The sequence below is a fragment of the Haplochromis burtoni genome, unplaced genomic scaffold, assembly GCF_018398535.1.
Source record: "Haplochromis burtoni strain Fernald_Lab_line unplaced genomic scaffold, NCSU_Asbu1 Contig_285, whole genome shotgun sequence".
NCBI lineage: Eukaryota > Metazoa > Chordata > Actinopteri > Cichliformes > Cichlidae > Haplochromis > Haplochromis burtoni.
Window position 1 is genome coordinate 724,218 of NW_024582646.1, and position 22,021 is coordinate 746,238.

The 22,021-nt window shown below is 40.5% G+C and overlaps 1 protein-coding gene across 1 annotated transcript in view; it reads left to right on the forward strand.

Annotated features, from left to right (window-relative positions):
* The first annotated feature begins 13,859 nt into the window (after window positions 1-13,859).
* The window catches only part of LOC102302895 (e2f-associated phosphoprotein), an 11,627-nt gene continuing 3,465 nt past the window's right edge, over window positions 13,860-22,021 (forward strand). Inside the window, exons 1-2 of the mRNA XM_005940986.2 lie at window positions 13,860-14,029; window positions 14,744-14,922. Coding sequence (XP_005941048.1) covers window positions 13,950-14,029; window positions 14,744-14,922 — 259 coding nt within the window. The 5' untranslated portion in view covers window positions 13,860-13,949. The remainder of the gene's footprint in view (window positions 14,030-14,743; window positions 14,923-22,021) is intronic.

Genomic DNA, 22,021 nt, shown 5'->3' on the forward strand with positions numbered 1-22,021 from the left:
TGGAATTTCATGTGCAGTATAATAAAGCAAACCTGGTGTCTACAATAGCAAAAAAAAATAAGCATGTCTGTTACAGAGTGTGATTCTGTTTCCTTGTTCAAATTGTGATTCACTGAACCTTTTTAAGTAGACCATCTGTGGTCTTTCTGAACCTTTATTTTTCAGAGTGTGGCAGGTGTCAGTGGGGCTCCGGGGCACATCACCGTGAGACAGATAGACTGACAGATCCATCTAAGTGAGAATGTAGAATAATGCAATCTGTATGGACAGAGCCATCACAAACGCACCATAGGAAACGGCAAGAATGTAGATAAAGAGGTTATGTGTGAGGACCAATTTATTTTTCTTGGCAGGGTGGGAAGGCCTCTGAGACATGTTTCACATGTCTGCGTGACAGCAGAAGTCTCAATAATGAAATCTTCTCAAACTGTATTTATATCTGAAGACACTCAGGTCCAATAAGGTGACATGTAGAATAATCTCTAGGCTGCCTAGATGATCACGAGCCCCATCAGTGTCTTTGCATCTTCACCTCAAATTTGTTTCTCATAAGGCATGTGAAAAGCACACACCTGGGCTTGTTTTCTCCATGTTCTCTGCATAGCAGAATGCAGATGGTAAGTAGGTGTTGCATAAAACAGGCATGGTAGTTCTCACTTAAGTCTTTTGCAGGAACCAAAGGCTGCTGTGCCACTTGTTCACTGTATGGATAAGTCAAAGGTGCATTGTTGGACGGAAGGAGATGCTTAATGCTACCTAAAAGGGTGTAAGTCCTATTTGGACAGGATTTATCAGACCTATAATAGTTACAGCTAAAACAGCCTTGTGTTCTTCCACCAAACTATATAATTTTGTCATTTAAGTCTTGTCTGCAGCCAAATGTGCAAATTTGAAAGTACATTCTTCCCATGTCTGCATTTTATCAGCACTTGTGTAAAAACTGAGGAGTATATATATTTTCTAATATGATGGAAACATGTAAACAACACATAGGTCAATGTGGAACCCAGTACAACATACGTTTGGGCAACCTTGTTAATAGTCATTATTTCCATGTATAAATCGTTGGTTGTTACAATAAAAAATGTCAGTTAAATATATTATAGACACACACTGTGATATTTGAGAAGTGAAATGAAGTTTATTGGATTTACAGAAAATGTTCAATAATTGTTTAAACAAAATCAGGCAGGTGCATAAATTTGGGCACTGTTGTCATTTTATTGATTCCAAAACCTTTAGAACTAATTATTGGAACTCAAATTGGCTTGGTAAGCTCAGTGACCCCTGACCTACATACACAGGTGAATCCAATAATGAGAAAGAGTATTTAAGGGGGTCAATTGTAAGCCTCCTCTTTTAATTTTCTCTGAAGAGTAGCAACATGAGGGTCTCAACGCAACTCTCAAATGACCTGAAGACAAAGATTGTTCACCATCATGGTTTAGGGGAAGGACACAGAAAGTTGTCTCGGAGATTTCAGCTGTCTGTTTCCACAGTTAGGAACATATTAAGAAAATGGAAGGCCACAGGCTCAGTTCAAGTTAAGGCTCGAAGTGGCAGACCAAGAAAAATCTCGGATAGACAGAAGCGATGAATAGGGATGGGTATTGTTTAGGTTTTATCCGATACCAGTACCAAACCGGTGCTTTTGAAACGGTGCCGGTGCTTAAACGGTGCTTAAAGAATGAAGAACACAAACTTTGTCCAAAAACCTCTCATGTTCAGCTGTTTTTTGTAAAAAAGATAACAATGTTAGCCTTTTCTGCAGCTATAGGGGCATATATGGTATCACTCTTGGCTGGAAGCAGTGCTTAATCAATGGAAAAAACACAAACTTTGTCCAAAACCTCTCATGTTTAGCTGTTTTCCACTTTTTCTTTGGTCATTTTAGCCTTTTTGGCCAGGGTGAAGGGAGTATCTGCCATCAAACAAGAAGACAGCCGCATGTAACTACGACGGTGTTTGCTAGTTCACCTTACATGCATTAATTTGATAACGTGGTCATCATCGTGGCACCGGATACCGGTACCCATCCCTAGCGACGAATGTTGAGAACAGTCAGAGACCAGCACCAAAGACCTACAACATCATCTTGCAGCAGATGGAGTCACTGTGCATCGTTCAACCATTTGGCGCACTTTACACAAGGAGATGCTGTATGCGAGAGTGATGCAGAGGAAGCCTTTTCTCCGCCCACAGCACAAACAGAGCCGCTTGAGGTTTGCTAAAGCACATTTGGACAAGCCAGCTTCATTCTGGAATAAGGTGCTGTGGACTGATGAAACATTTGGGCATAACAAGGGGCATTATGCATGGAGGAAAAAGAACACAGCATTCCAAGAAAAACACCTGCTACCTACAGTAAAATATGGTGGTGGTTCCATCATGCTGTGGGGCTGTGTGGCCAGTGCAGGGACTGGGAATCTTGTCAAAGTTGAGGGACACATGGATTCCACTCAGTATCAGCAGATTCTGGAGACCAATGTCCAGGAATCAGTGACAAAGCTGAAGCTGCGCCGGGGCTGGATCTTTCAACAAGACAACGACCCGAAACACTGCTCAAAATCCACTAAGGCATTCATGCAGAGGAACAAGTACAACGTTCTGGAACGGCCATCTCAGACCAGACCTGAATATTATTGAAAATCTGTGGTGTGAGTTAAAGAGAGCTGTCCATGCTCAGAAGCCATCAAACCTGAATGAACTAGAGATGTTTTGTAAAGAGGAATGGTCCAAAATACCTTCAACCACAATCCAGACTCTCATTGGAACCTACAGGAAGCGTTTAGAGGCTGAAATTTCTGCAAAATATTGATTTCATGTCTTTTTTAGAGGTGCTTTTATGTACCTGCCTGATTTTGTTTAAACAATTATTGCACACTTTCTGTAAATCCACTAAACTTCATTTCACTTCTCAAATATCACTGTGTGTGTCTATGATATATTTAACTGACATTTTTTCTTGTAACAACCAACGATTTATACAGGAAAACAATGACTATTAACAAGGTTGCCCAAACTTTTGCATCCCACTGTATACTCTGAAGTCATCAATGTGCTATTTCAGCCTAAAACTGTTAGGACATAGACTGTTATAAACCAAGATTTAGAAGCCTTTTATCACTATTATTACAGAACCGCTACACCTTCAGGCACAAAGAGAAACAAAGAACAAACATAGTCATTCACACTGTAAATATAAAATGTTAAATATATGAAAACCTTATAAATAGATCAAGTATATACAAAGTATGGTGAAAAGATCATGAGGTAACAAAAGGGGGTCCTGCTAGTATTTCACAGTGACCTCACCAACAGGACTTGATATATTACTACACACTGTGGGCTACAGATTAAACCACTGGATGTTTATATTGATTGGGAAACATCTGTAGATTATTTGAATTATTTAAATGCATATTCCAATCGTCTCATTGGAAATTGATGTATTTATTTAAAATCTCATTATTTTGAGCCCCACCTAAAGTGTATAGAAGGATTACTGAGTTGCATTAAAATCATATTTTCTAGCTTTCTGGTATTTTAAAGGCGTAATAATTCATCAACAATATATCAGTAAGGTAAAGAAACAAATCTTGAAGACTTTATAAGCATCAATTGAATTTATTAGTGACATCCACTTTTCTGGTTTACTAAGTACTCACACACTGTTGCACCTCAGGCCACATCCAGCCATTCATGTCACACTTTATCTTTACCTGTCACACGCCAGTGCATCCATTGGTGTTTGAAATCTTACCCAAGGACAAATCAGTATGCAAACAGGAGAAGCCAGGCATCGATACGTTGGCCTTTTGATTACTATACATGCCCCTCCACCAGCTATAACCATAGTGGCGTCTGCAGAGTCTTCTTTTAAGACTCCATGTTGCCTAGTTCATTTAAGGCCCAGAGAAACACTGCAGCTTGTTGATTCCTCTGTTTCCTCCACCGTCTGCAGACCTCCGTCTATTCTGACCTCGTTTTGTTGTGTGTTTCAGTTTTGAAATACCCTCCTCATCTCCTCTCCTCTCACATACACAAAACCTAACAGTGGCACATCCAACCCCATCGCCTTCGAAAACAGTTTCACATAATTATCCCGCCGCACCAAAAGTCTGTTTTCTTTTCTTGTGGGAAATTGCTGTGTATCGCTGAAAATCCATTGAAAGCTTCAGACAAAGAGGAGGAAAAGCAACTGTGGCTGCAGCCTGGATTCCTCCACACACACACACATTGTCCATTGTCTTCTCCCCTATTATCAAAGCCAACAGTGTGGCTTTTTTTCCCTCTCCTGTGTGTGTTTTGTAATGGCGGTGGAGCCGACACCCAGTGGGAGAGCCTGCCTGCCTGCAGGGGGACAGATGGGTGTAATTATGTTATTTTTTACCTCCTCCAGGAGCTGGCTGCCAGCTCGGGGAAATTAGCATCACACCTGTGTGTAATTGGCTAAATTAGCTTGTCGAGCAGCAGTGCTGAGACAGAGGTGGACGATAAGGTGTGTGTGTGTGTGTGTGGAGGGGCTGGAGGGGGGGAGGCAGGTAAAATCAGCGAGGAGTTGTTTAGTGTGTGTCGGAGAAGAGGCTGTCAGGGGAGCAGAGATGTCACACCTGCAATGGAAAATGTCACCCAGCAGCTCCGCGCACACACACATACACTCTGATACACAGTCACGCAACAGAAAGACACATTAAAGGACAAACTCGGGGAAAAAGACACAAAACAAACAGCACACACAGGCAGACAAACAAAAACAGAGGAAGATATAAACACACAAACAGTGAGCAGAGGCAAAGGAGGCCAGATACATAGGTTTAAACACACTCACACACACAGTTTTTCTCCTGCAAATCTCTTATTGTAGTCTAGAAAAATATGGGAAAAAGGAAAAGATCGTGTTAATGCATGCAGAGGACGTGTTTCACTAACGCACCAGGGGCCTATTCCCCTCAAACGGGTTCAACAAAGCCCGAGTTTAAAAACGAAAATCTGAGTTAATCAACTCTGTGATCGGAGTCTTCGGTTGGTTCAATCAACTCTGAGTATGTTCAACCTGAGGTGAACCCGTGCATGAGCAGAGAAAGGAAGCCATCGATACCACGATTCACCATGGCAACGGGTAAATAAAGAGCAGCACCTCCATTTTAATCCAGTGGAAAGACGAATATTTGTCAATACAGACCAAGATGTTTATCTTAAAAAGCAGGAGGAGGAGAAAACAGCAATTTTAATTTACTTGGTACGCTGTGCTTTTTGGGGAGCAGGTGGGATTATGGAGTGACTTAACCTGATCTAACTTCCAGCCAATTTACAGGAAAAGAGACACAAATTATGCTTTCACTCATTTTAAGTATCCCATAAATCAGTTTTTGGTAAAGCAAACAGTATTTCTACATCTTACATTATAAATATGCTTTATTTTTTCAGAGGAGATTAGTCTTGCCTAGTTTTTCTTTATTTTTTTATTTTTTTATTTTTAAAGCAGCATTTATTAGAGTAAGAACAGATACTTGTGTCCTTCTAGTTTTTCCTTTATTTTATATTCATTATGTTGACATCTATACATGATGGTTTTTCATTTTTTCAAAATTACTTCCAGTAGAATGTGTGTCTCCTTTCCTCTGAAATACCCAGAAGTTAGGCAAGGTTTAGTTACTCCACAATACATTCTGCACCCTAAAAAGTATAGTTATGATGAAAATGTTTGTTTTTCTGCTAAATTACACAGTACCGAAATTATGTAGTACTTAAAATTAGTCACTTCAATTTACTTATGGCATAATTAATTCTTTATTTCCTGTAACACCATGACTTGTTACGCCCTTGTTCTAGTACCTACTTTTAAATATTTGCATCTAAATATAATTACACTGTAATTTCAGATACAGTACATTGAAATTCCATTTAATTACAGCAGAACTATGGCATCAATCATGGGCCGTATTATAAAGTGTTACCAGTTATTGTTTAATGTTCTACAGTGTAACCATTTAGAATGTGATTGAATATAAACTGAGTGAATCTTAATAGTAAGGGGTCAGTCATGGTAAATTTAACTAAACATCAGAGTAGCTTTCCAAGTGTTTAATGAATGTAGAATTGCAATTTGTTGCAATTACAGACTATGTAACAACAAAATAAGACTGTGAATGGATCTAAAATCTGTCCAGATGAGATTGAGGCACAAAGTGTCTGGAACCAAACTGATGATCTGGTCATTTATCGTAGCTCTGACTCCAGGTGGGTTTGAATCAGTGATGTGTGACCACATTAAAACAGCAGCCCAAAGGTTGTGATACATAAACGTAACATACAAAGCCGTCACATCGGGTGTTTTGTTGATAAGATATAAAGTGCGCTCACATTTTCTAGCCATAACTCACCTTTTTTTAATGTTCTGTTTCTGCAGCCTGACAATTTAACCATCTGCTATATTAAAGGAAATGACAACAGTGTTTTATTGTTTTTAAACTGCACTTGGGTGCCATGGCTGCTAAGGTTCGATGGTCTGGGGAGGCGTTTGGCACTGGGGGTGTAGTTAAGACTGGCACGTCTAAAACCTCTAAGCCACTTAAAGTATTAAATGGTCTAGCACTCGTAACATGAAGAGTTCAGGGTACTTTGTTGTTTTGTTGAAGGAATCATGTCTTGTGGGTGGGAATATCACTGATTACTCGTGCTTCTTCTATTTGCCTATAACTTTCTTTCTTAGGGCTGCAGCACACCTGACTATAAAGCAGGCCTGGCTGGTCCTCTCCCAGAGGAACTGGCAGGTCTCTTTCCCTGGCTGTCTGAATTACAGTTTGTTGTCTTTATTTTGTTTCACATTCATTCATCTAGCAAGCGCACAGAAATCAATACAATGACTTCCACACAGTCTTATAATATTGCTTGTTTTCTTTACTGTGTTTTATTGAAAAACTGCGTTTGGTCTCCCTTCTTTTCTAAACACTCGGGATCTGAGCAGAGACATAGGTTTGCATTGTTTTCATCTGAGTGCAACCTGATATCTTCCAGTCCTGTCTGCAGTCAGAGCCTGGATGTAGAGCTTTGTGGGAGATCTCAGGTTTGCTTCTTTTCCCCTTCTGAAAACAAAGTTTATTGGCTTATCTTTTACATTCTCAGTGCATTTTCTGTATGGTATTCTATTGATTCTTGTATTGTGACAATCATTGGTGCTTTTTATCACATTTTTAATTTCCTGCTTTAGTTAGCGGCGCTCTATAACTTTTGGGTTGGTGTATTGCATTTCTACAGAATTCGCTGCTGTACTGGTTCCTCGTGCCCTCTCCTAAATCCAGCAAAGTAACTGTGAAGATCTGCATGGACTTCCTGTCTTTTATGCTTCTGTTGCTGTTGCTGACTGTTTTTAATAAAGATAAACACAGAAGCAGACACTGAAAAAAAGTGTCTGCTGTCAAACAGCAAAGTCATCATAACAGTTACTGGTCATGCTCTGTCATGGCCGATCATGACAAATTTTGAATATGATGACAATATTCCATAATGACTCAAAACAAGCAAGTGGAGTCATAGATGCATGGGTCTCAGTCGTTTTGTGATGGTCACAAATGAGAAAAACCTGACTTTGCTTGTTACCCTCTCAAAAATATAATAATGATGGAACTATTTTCATCAGTGTAGTTTGACTGAAAATATTTGATTAGCGATTACAACATATAATCTACAAAATTAGAGCAGTGCTTTATTTTGAGCAAGCACCCAGGCTCAGAAAGGGACAACCAAGAAATAAATAAGGCATGAAATGTGCACATAAAGCTTCTTCTATGGCCTTTAGATTCGAAGTGTCAGTCATGCCAGAGGCTGAAACGGTCCCACCAAAGGGATCAGTTCAGAAGCCTTTGATTTTTTGCAAAGTGAAATATTGTCACTGAGTACTCATAAAAAATACAGCTATTGCTGCTCTGTTGTTATCACCTTGAGTAACAGTGAAAATGTCTCGTAGTTCAAAGTATCTTAGATCTAAAAAAGTTGTGTGAAAAAGTTGTTGCTTACTTCCACCAAAGCACTACAATCTGTGCACCGTAATGTACATGTAACTACAGCGAATTCAATAAATGAGCCACACACATTATTACATTATTACCTCAATATGTTTGTTAAAGTGCTGTTTTTTGGAAGGGAGAATTAGTGTTCAGCCATTCTCTGGATGTTACCTCACGTTTAACATGCTGGTGAACAAGCATTACTCTGTACAGTAACAGAGCCTTTTACCGATTGGATAAAGAAAACAGCTCATTAGAACAGCACTAATAGTCAGTCATGTCTGACATCATGGCTTCCTGTCTTGCTGGTGTCAGCTGCCTGCCTGTTTGGCACTCTCAGAGATTATTAGGCCAGTACACATGGATGGTTCCTAGATTTTTTTTTCAAAATCTGTAATTAAATAGCATGTTTCTCAGTAATTGCTACAGATTACAGTTCTATTTATTATAACTTGACAGTATAACTCTGGCAAAAAATAATCTCTTGCCTTAACATGATTTCATCTGTTGAGAAACCATTTGAATACACAGCAAAACAATGCATGATATTTGCATAATGGCATTTGGAGTGTTTTCTGGCTGGTGCCTGCAAACCAAAATCAGTTTTGTTGTCACCCCTTACTGCTCACATCAGTAGGCTGTCCCTCTTTGAGTCTTGTTAATTAAGCTGGAGGTTACTTCCTATTAAAATGGATTTCTTCCTAACCACTGTCACCAAGTGCTTACTCATGGGGGGTTGTGTGATGGTTGGGGTTTTTGTCTGTATTATTGTAGCGTCTTCATCTCACAACATAAAGCACCTCAAGTTGACTGTTGCTGTAATTTGGTGCTATATGAATAAAACTGAAATGAAATCGAGTAGTTGTGCTTTCAAGGCATTTAATTCAGTTCGAGTAGCAAATAGCATTTTAAAGTAAACCTGTCAGTCTTGTTAAAGTTTAATGTCACAGGCAATGTTACCACAATTTAGAAAGTGCATTCCTTTACCCAGATGTCGAGTTGTTCATTTATGGAACCTGGCATATCTAAGACAGCCTTCTTACAAATCAAGCATATTTGAGCCGTTTTGGCCCAAAGATGGCTCAAACATTTGTGCTCAGACTGACTTAACCAGATGATGAGATAACAATACAGTTAGACACAAAAACAGTGTGTTATGGGTTCATTTGTTTTTGTTTTTGTTTTGTTGTTTTGGATGCCAGAGTGAACGGTTGTCTGTTTCTCTGCGTTAGCCCTGTGCAGGACTGGTGACCCATGATGAGTAGTTAAAAATAATGGATGGATAATAAATAAAAAAGAATTGAAATTGATGTACTGATTTGGTAGTGATGTGATCAGATTTCAGGTTGGCCATATGTCTTCATGCTCAGTCAGATGCATGAAAACAGAAAAAAAAATATTTATGCCCAAAACCTTGACTTTAGATCATTTGATTACATGTTTTGTTACATAAAATCATGTAAAATGTTAAAATTTATTTAATCTTGTTGGATTAAATGTAACTAATTGATATATATTCTGTATAAACCAAGCATATTTTCATAATGGTTAAATTATTGAAATTAATTAACCACTGATTTTAGATATTTAATTTACACTCATTTTAGAATTACTGAGTACTGTGGAAACTTAAACATACTATTAGTCCAAACAGGCCACAAAATTAAGCTGCAGTCTCAGTAGATCAACTCAGGCTATCAAACTACTAAATCTCACACAGCATACTATTTAAGCAGCATCACCCTGCACACAGTTTCATCAGTAATTCAAAAATGGGAAAAACTAAAGGAGTAGGGACCAGGACAAGCGCAAGAGGACAGATGGATGGATGCATTTGTGTATTAAATCCGCCTTCCTAATAGCACCTCATGGTGTCGGCCTTCATCAGCGCATCTGTCCTGAGCATCTGAAACAACATGTCTGATCTTTTGGCTCCATCTAGTGGCGGCTCCATCTCTATCTCACATTCTTTAAATCTATGGTCTCTGCATGTAAGGCTCTTGCTCCTGCAGTTCTCTTCTGTCTTTTATAAGCATCTTTCATCTGGCAAGACAAAAAACACGACCATGTCTACTTGTATTTTGTAAATATCAACCACTTTGTAGTGTCTTGTTGGGTCGGGCTCTCCTTCAGCAATAGTGGACGATCTCTAATCACCTAAGAAAATACATCCCCACTTCCAAAAACACTAGCACACTGTGTAAAATATAAATAAAGACAGAATGATCTGTAAATCTTAAAAATCCACATTTTATTGACAATTCACATTTAACTATTTAGAAAAAAAACTATTCATTTTCAACTGAAACAAAAATGTTAGGAAAGAGCAAGAATAGGTTGGAAAAGTAAGTAGTACTACAAAGAAACAGCTCGAGGAACGTTTTGCTGTCATTTATGTTAAATGACAACAGGTCAGTAATGTGGTTGGGTATAAAAGAAGGATCTCAGAGAGGCAGGGTTTCTCAGAAGTAAAGATTGGCAGAGCTTCACTCAACTGCAAAAAAAAAAGCATCCCCAAAAATGGAACAACTTCAGAATAATGCTCTCCAACAAAAAAAGACTTATCTCAAAAGAATATCTCATAAAGTGTATTATATCATCACTAGATCTGTAGAAATCTGTGTGCAAGGTCAACAATCAACACTGGGTGATGATTTTGGGGATTTCAAGTGGCATTAGGTGGTATCTCACATGCATTAAAAACAGGCATGATTCTGTCACTGAAATCACAGAAATCACTGTCTGTGGACACAGTTCACCATGCCATCCATAAAACTCTGCTGAAATGTTATCACGGCATATTTCACCAATGCTTACCAAAGCTTTAATGCACAATATCAAAACAGAGAAGAGACAGGTGTCGAGAGATCCTCCAGTATGTCCTCTGACGACTAAAGATGGTGCACAAACTGCATTAATGAAGCCAGTGCTTTACTGTGGATGTGCGGCCTACATGCCAGCGTCACCATCAAAACCTGGCTCCTGAGAATCACCTCCAGTATCAGTGATGCAGTCAGCATTCATGGCTTTCTTACATGAAATACTCTTGAAATGACCATTTCAACCAATGAAACAAACTGTTAATTTATTTCATCACCTGGGGGAAAAAATTGTTTGAGTGCACAAATGTTATAAGGTAATATACAGTGCTGTGAAGAAGTTTTTAGTTTTTGTGTATTTGTCACACCTTAAATGTTTCTGGTCATCCAATAAATTGTAATATTAGACAAAGATAAAACGCAGTTGATACAAACTGCAGTTTTGAAATGATGATTTCAGTTACTAAGGAAAAAAACATATCCAAGCCTGTGTGAAAAAGTAATTACCACCTAAACAGAATAACTGGTTGTGCCACCCTTGGCAGCGAGAACTGCAATCAGACATTTGTAATAACTGGCAATGAGTCTTTCACAAAGCTGTAGAGGAATTTTGGCCAACTCTTTTTTCCAGAATTGTTCTACTTCAGCCACATTGAAGGGTTTTCTGTTTAAGGTCATGCGTCTAAAACTGCTCTGACTTTGATGAGGCCATTCGACAACCTTTTTTTCAGAGGTGAAGTTGATGGTGTGTTTCAGATCATTGTGCTCCTACATAACCTGAGTGTGCTTGAGCTTCAAGGTACGAGCTAGTGGCTAGCTATTTTCCTTCAGGATTTTGTGGCAGAGAGCAGAATTCATGGTTCCATGAATTACGACAAATTGTCCAGGTCATCAAACATCAAAGCAGCCTCACACCAATTACTTTTTGATACAGGGCTGGGTACATTAGGGTGGCTTTTTGTTTTTTCTGAATGAATGAAATCATTTAAAAACTCAATATTGTGCTTACATTTTTATTTTTAATAAACCTTTATTATACAGGTAGACCCACTGAGACTCAATGTGTCATTTAGAAGCAAGACCTGTTCCAGACAAAAATATTAAACTTACAACAACAACAGAAACAATAAAATAGCTAAACGTGTCTAATGTACACAGTCATATCAAAGGCAAGAACAAGTTCCCAGTGATGATTTCACAAAAACATTAGTTCGTCTTTTAAAGTCTGCAAGTGGAATCAGTTGAGAGAGCTTCAAATCCTTCAATAATGTGAAGACAGGGCAGAAAAGGAGAACACCTTCTTTCCATGCTCTGTATGAACTGGTGGAACAATGAACGTAATGATGTCCTGAGACCGCAGTCTATGACTAAACTGTTTGTGTAACATGCACTCTGATAAATAAGAGGGCAGTAAACCAGAAATAGAGTTATACATAAAGTGATACCAATGAACCGTCCAACGTAAAGCCAATGAGGACCAGTCAACAAGAGAATATAAAGTACAGTGGTGTGTTAAAGGTTTCTGGCCAGTTATAAATCTTAATGCCCCATGATAGACAGAATCCAACAGATGAGCACAGGCATTCATGTAAATTATATCACCGTAATCCAGGAGGGGTAAAAAAGTGGCAGCAACAAGTCCTTTCCCTGCCGTGAAAGAGAAACATGATCTGTTTCTGAAAAAGAACCCCAGCTTCACCCTCAGTTTCTTTATTAGGTGGTCAATGCATAGCTTAAAGGAAAGATTGTCATCAATCACAATGCCTAGGTATTTGTATGACCCCTCAGTTTCAATGGAAATGCCTTGAGCAGATACATACCTCCTCTACCATAAAGGGTGTAAAGGAAAAAGTATTAGTAACTGAGGAACTGCCAGCAGAGTTGTATATGTATGTGCTACACAGAATAAGAAGCAACAAAGTGTTTGCTACAACAATTGAGAGTTTTGGTTTTGTCTGACACAGGAGTGGAGTTAATAATTAAGTGAGGAGGTAGCTCTGTGGAATGAGAGCTGACAGAGAGACTTTATAGCTTGCCAAAACCTCACCACCTAGGGTCATTTCGAGTGTCAGTGGTTAAAGTCAATAAGTAGTCACAGTTGACCTTTCTGCAGCTGATGAAAAAGTGGCCAATCACCATCAGAATCTGACCTCACAGCTGCCCAGGCCTGGTTTCTCTCATGTAGGAGACCAGCCAGTTCAGAACTGAACCAGGGGCCCACCCGACCTTTAACTGACCTGACAAAAGGGTGCATGTTTGTCCACAAAGCAGATAAAACTCTCTGGAAATATTTCCAAGCTAAATCGACATTGTCAATCAATGTAATACGACACCAGTTAAAACTGAAGAAGTTATGAAGAAAAGCTTGCTCACTGAAAACTCTTTAAATTTCTTTTTGTGATGATGCGGGGCTTGGAGTGTGAGATTTTAATGCTTCCCACAGCACCAACTATGCCTGCTTAATGGGGTTGAAACCATCAGTTGCGTTTGTGCAGAAGTCAGGTTGGCACACAGCTGACAACCTTATTCCATATTATTACAAGAAGCAGTCACCTAAGTAAAGAGAAATCACAGTCCATTATTACTTAAGTTCAGAAAGAGGGTTCCAATAGCAGACACATCTGTGCTAATCAGTCCTTTATGGTCAAATAGCTGCTAAGAAATCACTACCAAGGAAAAGCAACAAACAGAGATTTGTTTGGAGCTAGGAAAAACAAGGAATGGGCATTAGACCAGTGGAAATTTGTGCTTTTGTCTGATGAGTCCAAATTGAGATGCTTCCGTCTTTGTGTGACGCAGAAAAGGTGAACGGATGGTCTCTACAAGCATGGAGGAGGAGGTGGGATAGTGTGGGGGTGCTTTGCTGGTGACACTGTTGGGGATATATACAACTTTATAACAAAAAGCAGGTTTTTTTTTCATCCTTTTGTTATATTCCTCCCTAAGCGCCTGTCCCACACTCCAGCCCAGTTGAGGGCGGTAATAGACTTTAGTATACGCTTACCAACCCTTATTAAACACAAACGAAGAAGAAGCGGAAACGGAAAAAGCAATTTGGCGTGTTGTAGCTAACTTATCAGCACCTCATGCTATTGTAATTAAAGCTCCTCTAACATTTAACATGAATAAGCTAGGTCAAGCACAAGACTTTGAGTCATATGAGATCGAAGAGCCGAGCGACGAAGAGCGGGCCGCCAGCAGGTGCGAGGATAACACGGGTGTTTATTTTTAGGGGCCAGCGCAGCTTTGGCTTTGGGAGGCTAAAGTGCAGATAGCTAGCTGGGAGCTAACATGTAAACAAACTAGAATAGCAGGGAGACTGCGCTGAGCCCCTCTTTACGGTGAATTTATTTTAACGTGACATGGATGTTAATGCTTAATTATGTTTATAGAAAGGCGGCAGATTTTTATAAGTCTAAATGTTGCAGGAAAGCGGGTGAGAAGAAAATAAAATACACGAGTGTAGATGCTTATTATTGCCCTAATTAGCCAAGAATATTCTGGATTTATTATTATGGCGCTAAATTGGAGAAAATTAAGCAAGAAGTCATAATTATTAATAGTTATAAGTGATGTCTTGCGATGTCTTGATGTGTTCAAAAGAACTTGTCTACCTGAAGATCTGAAGTTTATTCATTATTAAAGCAGCAATATGTATGTACCGATGGATGTAGTGAGTACAGGCAACTTATTTTGGTTTTGAGCTAAGCTTAAAGCGACAGTTTCGACGTGGATTCTTGGTTTTCAAATTAAGTGCTTAATTATTTGGTCTTTTAAATACTATACGATACCACTACATGATATAATGTCACATGTGCAGAATAACATATGAATGTTTACTTCAATTTCTTAATCTTCTGGGTTTGGGAGTCTGTGTTTTTTGTTTTTTCCCTGAAAACTTTCTCTCTGTTTCAGTTCGGAGGATGAGCTGGACGTGCTCCTGAACGGGACTCCGGACCAGAAAAAGAAGCTGATCAGAGAGTATCTAACTGGGGAGAGCGAGTCATCCAGCGAGGATGATTTTGAAAAAGAGATGGAGGCAGAGCTCAGCTCCACCATCAAGACCATGCAGGGAACCTGGGGACCAGCAGCAGGTAACACCCAGCTGCTAGTATTTGTATTTTCTTAGTGATATGTCTGGATTTACTTTTCTATCAACTGATTAGATGGCAGAGGCAGACAGCATATTTTTTTATATCCGCGCGTGCAGATCACCAACATTGGCTGACAATTGTCACTTGTGTACTTTCTAATAATTTGGGCATGCTTGGCGGGATATTAAGCAGGCTTACAGGCAATGTGAAACGAAACGATTTGAACTCGTGTTAGATAGAAGCCGCGTATGTGTGCGGGAATGTAATTGATTTATTTATTTTATGACAAGGATGCAAAGCGAGTGTGAGATTTGCTACTGTAATGCGGATTCAGAGAGACAGAGAGCCGTTGTGGGATGAAGGTGGGGGAAGGTAGCTTCTCGTCTGTGGCGGGCTCTCGCAATCCTTCCAAACCCTCCAAGAACGTTGATAAGCAGATCCCTGAAATGAAATCTTCCTCAGCACCCGGCTGGATCTGCCCCTAATCGTTTTATTTACAGTCACTATAAAAGACGCCTCCCTTTTAATGGTGCTCTGAAATAATAGGCAACCGAGGAACAATCGGTACAGTCCTAAGCGCATTCCCCCATTCCATTTTCACATTAGGCTAATCGAGGCGAGGGGAAGGATATAAAGACATCAGTTGGATGAAATGAGTGTAATTGGAGAATAATGTAGTTAGTTTGCTCTAATCTTCTGCATAATATTAAAATGTTCTCAATGCACCCCAGCTGCAAGCAATCACCCCACTCTGAGGGGAAACCTGGGCGACACTCTTTGGAGTGAGGAAGGATTGTGCGAGTGAGAGATTGAGGAAGAGATATATCAGAGAGCAGGGAAAGGAACGCAGCAGAAACAACTGGAGGCTTCAGTAGGAAGTCCAAGAAACTGTCTGTGGAGGCCTTTGCCTAGATAAACTCAGCCTTCCTCTGTCTTTTCCCTGTCATGGAAAAGCAATCCTTGCACCCTGCTGATGGCTGGCTAATTTGTACCGGGGGCTTGTTGTTTGCCAAGACTGGTTATGGTGCTGTTGAAATCAGGAACAGTAGGGTCCAAAACTGTCAGCATGGGTTTCGGAGGTTCATTTTCTCCATGCTGAGTACAGCCTGGTACAGCCTGACTTCTGTTTTTTTCCCCTCTTCCTGCCAAAATAGATCCTACAGTACACCAGCTTAAAATGGAACCAAAATCTTCTAAGCACTCGAATTCATTTTAAACATGTTCACAGTAACTGAGGTAGAATGAGCTGCTTTGTGCACGCAGTGAGAAATGATTTGAAATGATTAAAATTCTTCAAGTGTAAAAACATCCACAGCTACATCTATTACATTTGCTGAAACTTTAATAGGCTTGAGATTGGAAACGGAGAGGTCATCAGTCAGCTGTTCACAATGGTCTCTTACACATACCACCATATATTTATTTTAAAATGACCATTGCCTCCAAAGCTGAGCCAAGAAGGCTAAATGAAGTTTTGATCATCCTTCTCTAAACAATTAGGGCTCTGGGGAAGTTGTAGTGTAAGCAGTCACAGCAGTAGCCTCACAGTGGAATTAAGAGTGAGGTTTATTAGTCCCCCTTTGGCTTAGCCTTGTCTGTGATTTCAAGTAGAAAAAAAAAACTCGCTCTGAGGCAGCTCTTTAACTGCTGTTATTGTGCAAGAAAATTGTCATTAGACAGTGGAACAAATAACCTCGAAACGTCATGGGTGTCTTTGCGAGGGATCTAAAACAACAACAAAGAATTAATCAAATTAAAAGGAAGCCTTGTTATGCGATTTCAATTTAATTTCCACAACCAAGCCCTCTATTTAGTGTTTGAAAAAACCTAAAAAGGGCAAGTCACAGTTTAGGGCTCAGTAACAGTTTTATATTAGTAAAGAATTATCAATCCTTTAAGCTAATTTGGATAGGTTGGGGAGCCATAAAGTGGGCTATGAAATGGAGTAGCCTATTTGTTAAGCTCCCACCCCCTTCCACACTCTTTTTATGCCACCGGGGCACTAATACACTTTTGTTTTTCCTTGTTGATCATCTGCCATTTAAGGCACATTAAATCCTGCAAATTAATATAAATCTATGGAAGCTATTAGCGAGTTCCACTCTGCATCAGACAGCCAGAAAGGCCTGCCTTTGTAACCGGGAGTATGTCTTAAAATAGCTAAAAAGACGTCTGCTGTCAACTTTGCTGTATATAATACGCTGGACTTATTGCATTGTTTCAGGTAAAACGCAGCAGTGTAAACTTTCAAAATGTCTTGGCAAACTCTTCGCCTTCTCCTTGTCTTTTTCTTCATCTCCTCAGCGCTTTCTCAAGGTTCTCCCTTCTGCATTCTCCCAAATCCTCTCCACTCCTCTTTTCTTCTTTCCTCATAGGCAAGCAGTTTAGGCAAGTGCCATATGCCCTGATTAAAGCTAGCGGCAGGCCAAGGAGCACAGGGAGGCTGTTTTGTCATTAGCCCCTTGCGCGGCTGAGGTGGAAACTCATTTAGCCCCATGCTGGACCTTCATTATGATAGACTTGTATCAGATGGCATGTCTGGCTGGGATCTCTGGCTCCTGGCTAACGGATGGGGAGATGCTGCAGCTTCAGCCCCTCTCCAGCCCCAGCAGGAAGAGAGAAAGGGCTTTAAATGGAGATAGGGCTCGAGGAGAATGTTTGTTGTGGGGTAATGGGAAGGGAATGGGGAGGAAGGGACAGAGCAATGACTGAGTGATCCAGGGGAAAAGGAACAGGTCGGACCTGGGGTTAAAGGTTATAGGTCCTCGAGGTGGCTCTCAACACCGGAGAACTAAAACAGTAAGAAAATATTCACTGAAAGCGACTTCACTTGTTTGTTGTTATGGTTTGCTCTTACTAGAGGCACACTACAGCAACAGCTGTTTCACTGCTGCATTTATTTGGTGCTTGTAATATGAACAAATAAAGCTGGTGTAAATCAGAGACTGAGGTGGAAAAGAGGAATGAAGTGGGAGCAGCAGGTGAAAAAAAAAGTGCACACATCAAAGTGCCTGCGAGGTGATCTCACTTGTTATTAATTAACTGACAAGTTAATCATTCTTACCATTTTATGGGCTATTGACGGCTGAGACAGTAGCTCAGAATAATTGAAGTGTGTAGCTAATGAAATAGCTACAGAACAGTCTTTCTTTTTCTTTTTTTTTATCTGTAAAAAAAATCTAAAATGTACTGAATGTTGAACGGGGGTCACGCTGCACCTCGTTACTCTAAGCATGCAGGTTTTATTCACGTTGCTTCCACGTCCTTGTTATCACTTGCATACTGATGTAATTTCCAAGTAGCATCAGGTTTTCAGTTCCTGGAGGTCAGATCTCTTTGTTGTGCCTGTTCAGCCATACTGGACACTTGCTATGACTTCATAGTTACTGGTGAACATTGATGATGGCATTGTTGAATTTTTAAAAAGGCATCACTTCCTGTTACTCTTTTCCCAGTCAAAAATCTACAAGTTATGCATAACAAACATGCAGACGTGTTGTTTGCATGTTTGCAATTCTTCGTCACAATTGCTCTGCTTATATGACTTAGACTTTCATTTATAGCACAGAATTTACTCTTATACAGCTCTGTATGGATGTAGGTTGGGATGATTCGGTATTTGGATTGCAAGAGGACGGATGATAGATATGAGGTTGGGGGTCTTCAGAGGCTAAGGATGGTTTTTGTAGCAGTGGAATATGAGGGAATGGGGCTGGAGGGAGCTGAGGCTGCATGAAAAGAAGTGATACAAGCCCGCGGGTTCTGATTCAGGGTTATTAACATGGCTTGGTGTGAAGACAGAGAGAGGTATGGGGCGGGAAGAGCTGAGCAAGACAGCTGGGCCTCGAGGAGAAGGCAAGTTGATGGGGCTCTGGTCCTGAGATAGGGCCGTGAAAGGATCTGGGTCTCGCTCAGCCTGGTGCCTCTGTGGCAGATGCTGCAGCAGACTGGATGAGGGGACCACCACTGACACAATGCTGGCGGCTAGAGCTGTGTGCTCCTGGTAGACCGAAACCACCTCTCTGTCTGGCTCTCTGTCTCTCTCTGCTTTAGTCTACCCCTCCCTCCTTCTATCTTTTCTCCCTGTCTCCAGTTCTTCCTCTTCCTCCTCCTTTTTTTTTTATATTGTGAACACCATCATCAGTGCTTACAGCTGCACCTCCTACACTCAAATCCACATACACACACACAGCAAAAACATGCTTGCTGCTGACACACACACAAAAAAAACTGTGCGTACGTGGAGTACAAAAATTATAAGCTTCAAATGTTCCAAAGCAAATGGCTGAAACAATTTTTTCCCTATTTGCTGACAGTTGTGCTACCTCCTGTAATAAAAAGTCAATGAACCAAGGGCAGTCAATATATTCCAATAACAAAGACGGGGAGATTTGTCATTTTCCCACTCTGTTTTTTTTTTTGATGGAAAAAACATGCCTTTCTTCTTTAGCATACAAAGAAGCGGGCGGCGGCAGAGCCGCAGATGCACACAAACACAGTTGCGCTGTCTCTTAAAAAGGAGAAATCTAGGGGAAAATGCCTGCGCCCCCCGCAAAATGCAACCTGAGGAGAAGGCATCTGACTGTGACAAACCAAATACGCTCTGTAATAGAATTTTCCATTTCGGCAAAACTGATAAGGAAGAGAAAACATAACAACTGCGAGTGGCACATATCTGAAGGAGGTGATTTCAAAGAACAACACCAGTGCACTCCAGAAGGCTCCTCGCGCTGAGTTCTTACATAAATATGCCGTTAAGCAATATGATGTATTATTATTACCTGAAAACACGCTCTGAGCCCGGGTAGGCAGCATATGAGCCAAGCGCCTTAGCTCCCCAAAGGAGATTGTCTCGACATCACATATCAGTCGGTGCTATTGGATTCCCTGACTTTTAACTGGGTTAACCCACTTCCTGGTGAATACAAATTCAATTTTAACTGCTGCAGTTTTTTATTTGCCATGCATGTACCCCCTCCTTTACCTTTTCACTTGCCTTGTTCTCAATAGACTGGCATAACCACATAGAAACAATTTTCCTTTATTGAGTATACACAAACTATAAAATTAAAATGATTGTATAGTATGGGGAGTGCTGAGCTGTTTCATCTCTGTGGGTGTGATGTGATGTTTAGAAATGTCTATCATTTGAGGACATATGTAGTGATCCGTCCAGATTATGGCTTGTGGATGTCTCTTTTGCGTCGCCCAATCGTTATGTTATGCGCGGGTGAGGATCTCATAATCGCATCTAGATTCTCTTACTTTCTCTCGTTGTCCCATATTGTAAACGTGATTTTTTATGGAGCCTCATTCTGGTGAGACATATTTTAGGCTAAAGATGAATCTTAGTCTAATGTTTTATTCCTTGTTTCCTGGCAAGTTTAATGGAGCACCCATTTAGAATAGATACCATCTTAAGTGTTCCAGATTTGACTTGATGCCCATCCAGCTCTAAATAATACCTTTCATGTCTTTTAAAAAAAATCATTTGTCACAAAATCCAAAATAGATCTTCTCAATATAATGAATCTAGATTAATGAGAATGGTATTATTATTATTAACTGCCATCTTTGTGGTAGATTTAACATGTTTGTTATAGCTGTTTGTCATCAGACACTAATTAACAAGCGGAAAACTTTCCACACTGCATGTTTTGGAAAACTGAAAAAAACTCAAACTAATCTTCTGATGTGTCCAAAACTATTCAAAGCTCTCCAAGAATTCCAGCCACGAAGGACACACTCCGGTGGGACCTTATGGTTTTTCCAGGCACCTTCAATGTACGCTTTGAGAGACACTGAGGATCTTAGACACACCACTACAGTTGTTGTTTTTTTTCTTTTTAACTGTCTTCCAGGGTCTGTGTGACTGTCTTCTCAATGGGTTAATGGCTTTACCTCAACGAACGAAAGGCATGTAGATTTTCTGTGTAAGTCTGAGTCTGACGGCCTAAACAAATGTCCAGTAATCGAAGAGGCTAGGATCTATGAAAGAGCCTGTTCAGAGAGTCAGTTCATAAGAGGCTTTGGCCTACTACATGCTGTATATAGGGTATTTAGTATTATGAAGGAGTTAGCTGAAGAGATGCGCTTATATGTCGATATGGCTGTTGGTACTGTTTATGACGTGCTTAACTCATACATGATGAATGCTCAAACGCATAGCTGACCCAAATCAGAATAGAGCTATGTGGCACTTTTTTGCTGAAGTAAGAATTCCTAGGCCACTCACACACATATCATCCTCATACCGAATGTAATGGGTCGATAAGACAAACAACAACCGGTGCATTGATACATGGCGGCGTCTGTGCACCTCGAACCTACAACCCTGTGCGCGGCTATCATCGTGTTAAGTATGCTGGTGGTATTATTTATCTCAATCTCTTACAGATAATTTCCACACCTATCACGCGACCTGCCTACAGCGTCAGCGCCGTAACACATAGTGACTTGTCCCTGCATGGTGAGCGCGCGTCTAGTAATGCTATCACGCACACGGCCACCGCAGTGTACAACCTATTCTTGAGTGGGTTTAGCATGAGACACCTGCTGCCTACTGAGCGAACAGAGCAGACCCGGCCCCACTTTACATTGAGCTGTGTGGAGAGGGTACACTCCATGAGGTTTCTGGGCGTGCAGATCTCTGATGACCTCTCCTGGACTGCAAATACTACAGCGGTGGTTAAAAAGGCCCAGCAGCGTCTCCACTTTCTGAGAGTGCTCAGGAGGAACAACCTGGAGGAGAGGCTGCTGGTGACATTTTACAGAGCCACCATAGAGAGCATCCTAACGTACGGCATAACAACATGGTATGCAGGGTGCTCAGCTGCAGACAGGAAAGTACTGCAGAGGGTCATCAACACAGCCCAGAAGATCACTGGCTGCTCTCTGCCCAGCCTGGAGGCCATTGCAAACTCTCGGTACCTCAGCAGAGCTGGCAATATCATCAAGGACCACTCTCACCCCAGTAATCAACTGTTTGAACTATTACCGTCAGGCCGACGGTACAGGTCACATAAAACCAGGACAAACAGATTCAGGGATAGCTTCTTTCCCAGAGCTATCACCGTAGTAAATAAGCACAAAACAATTG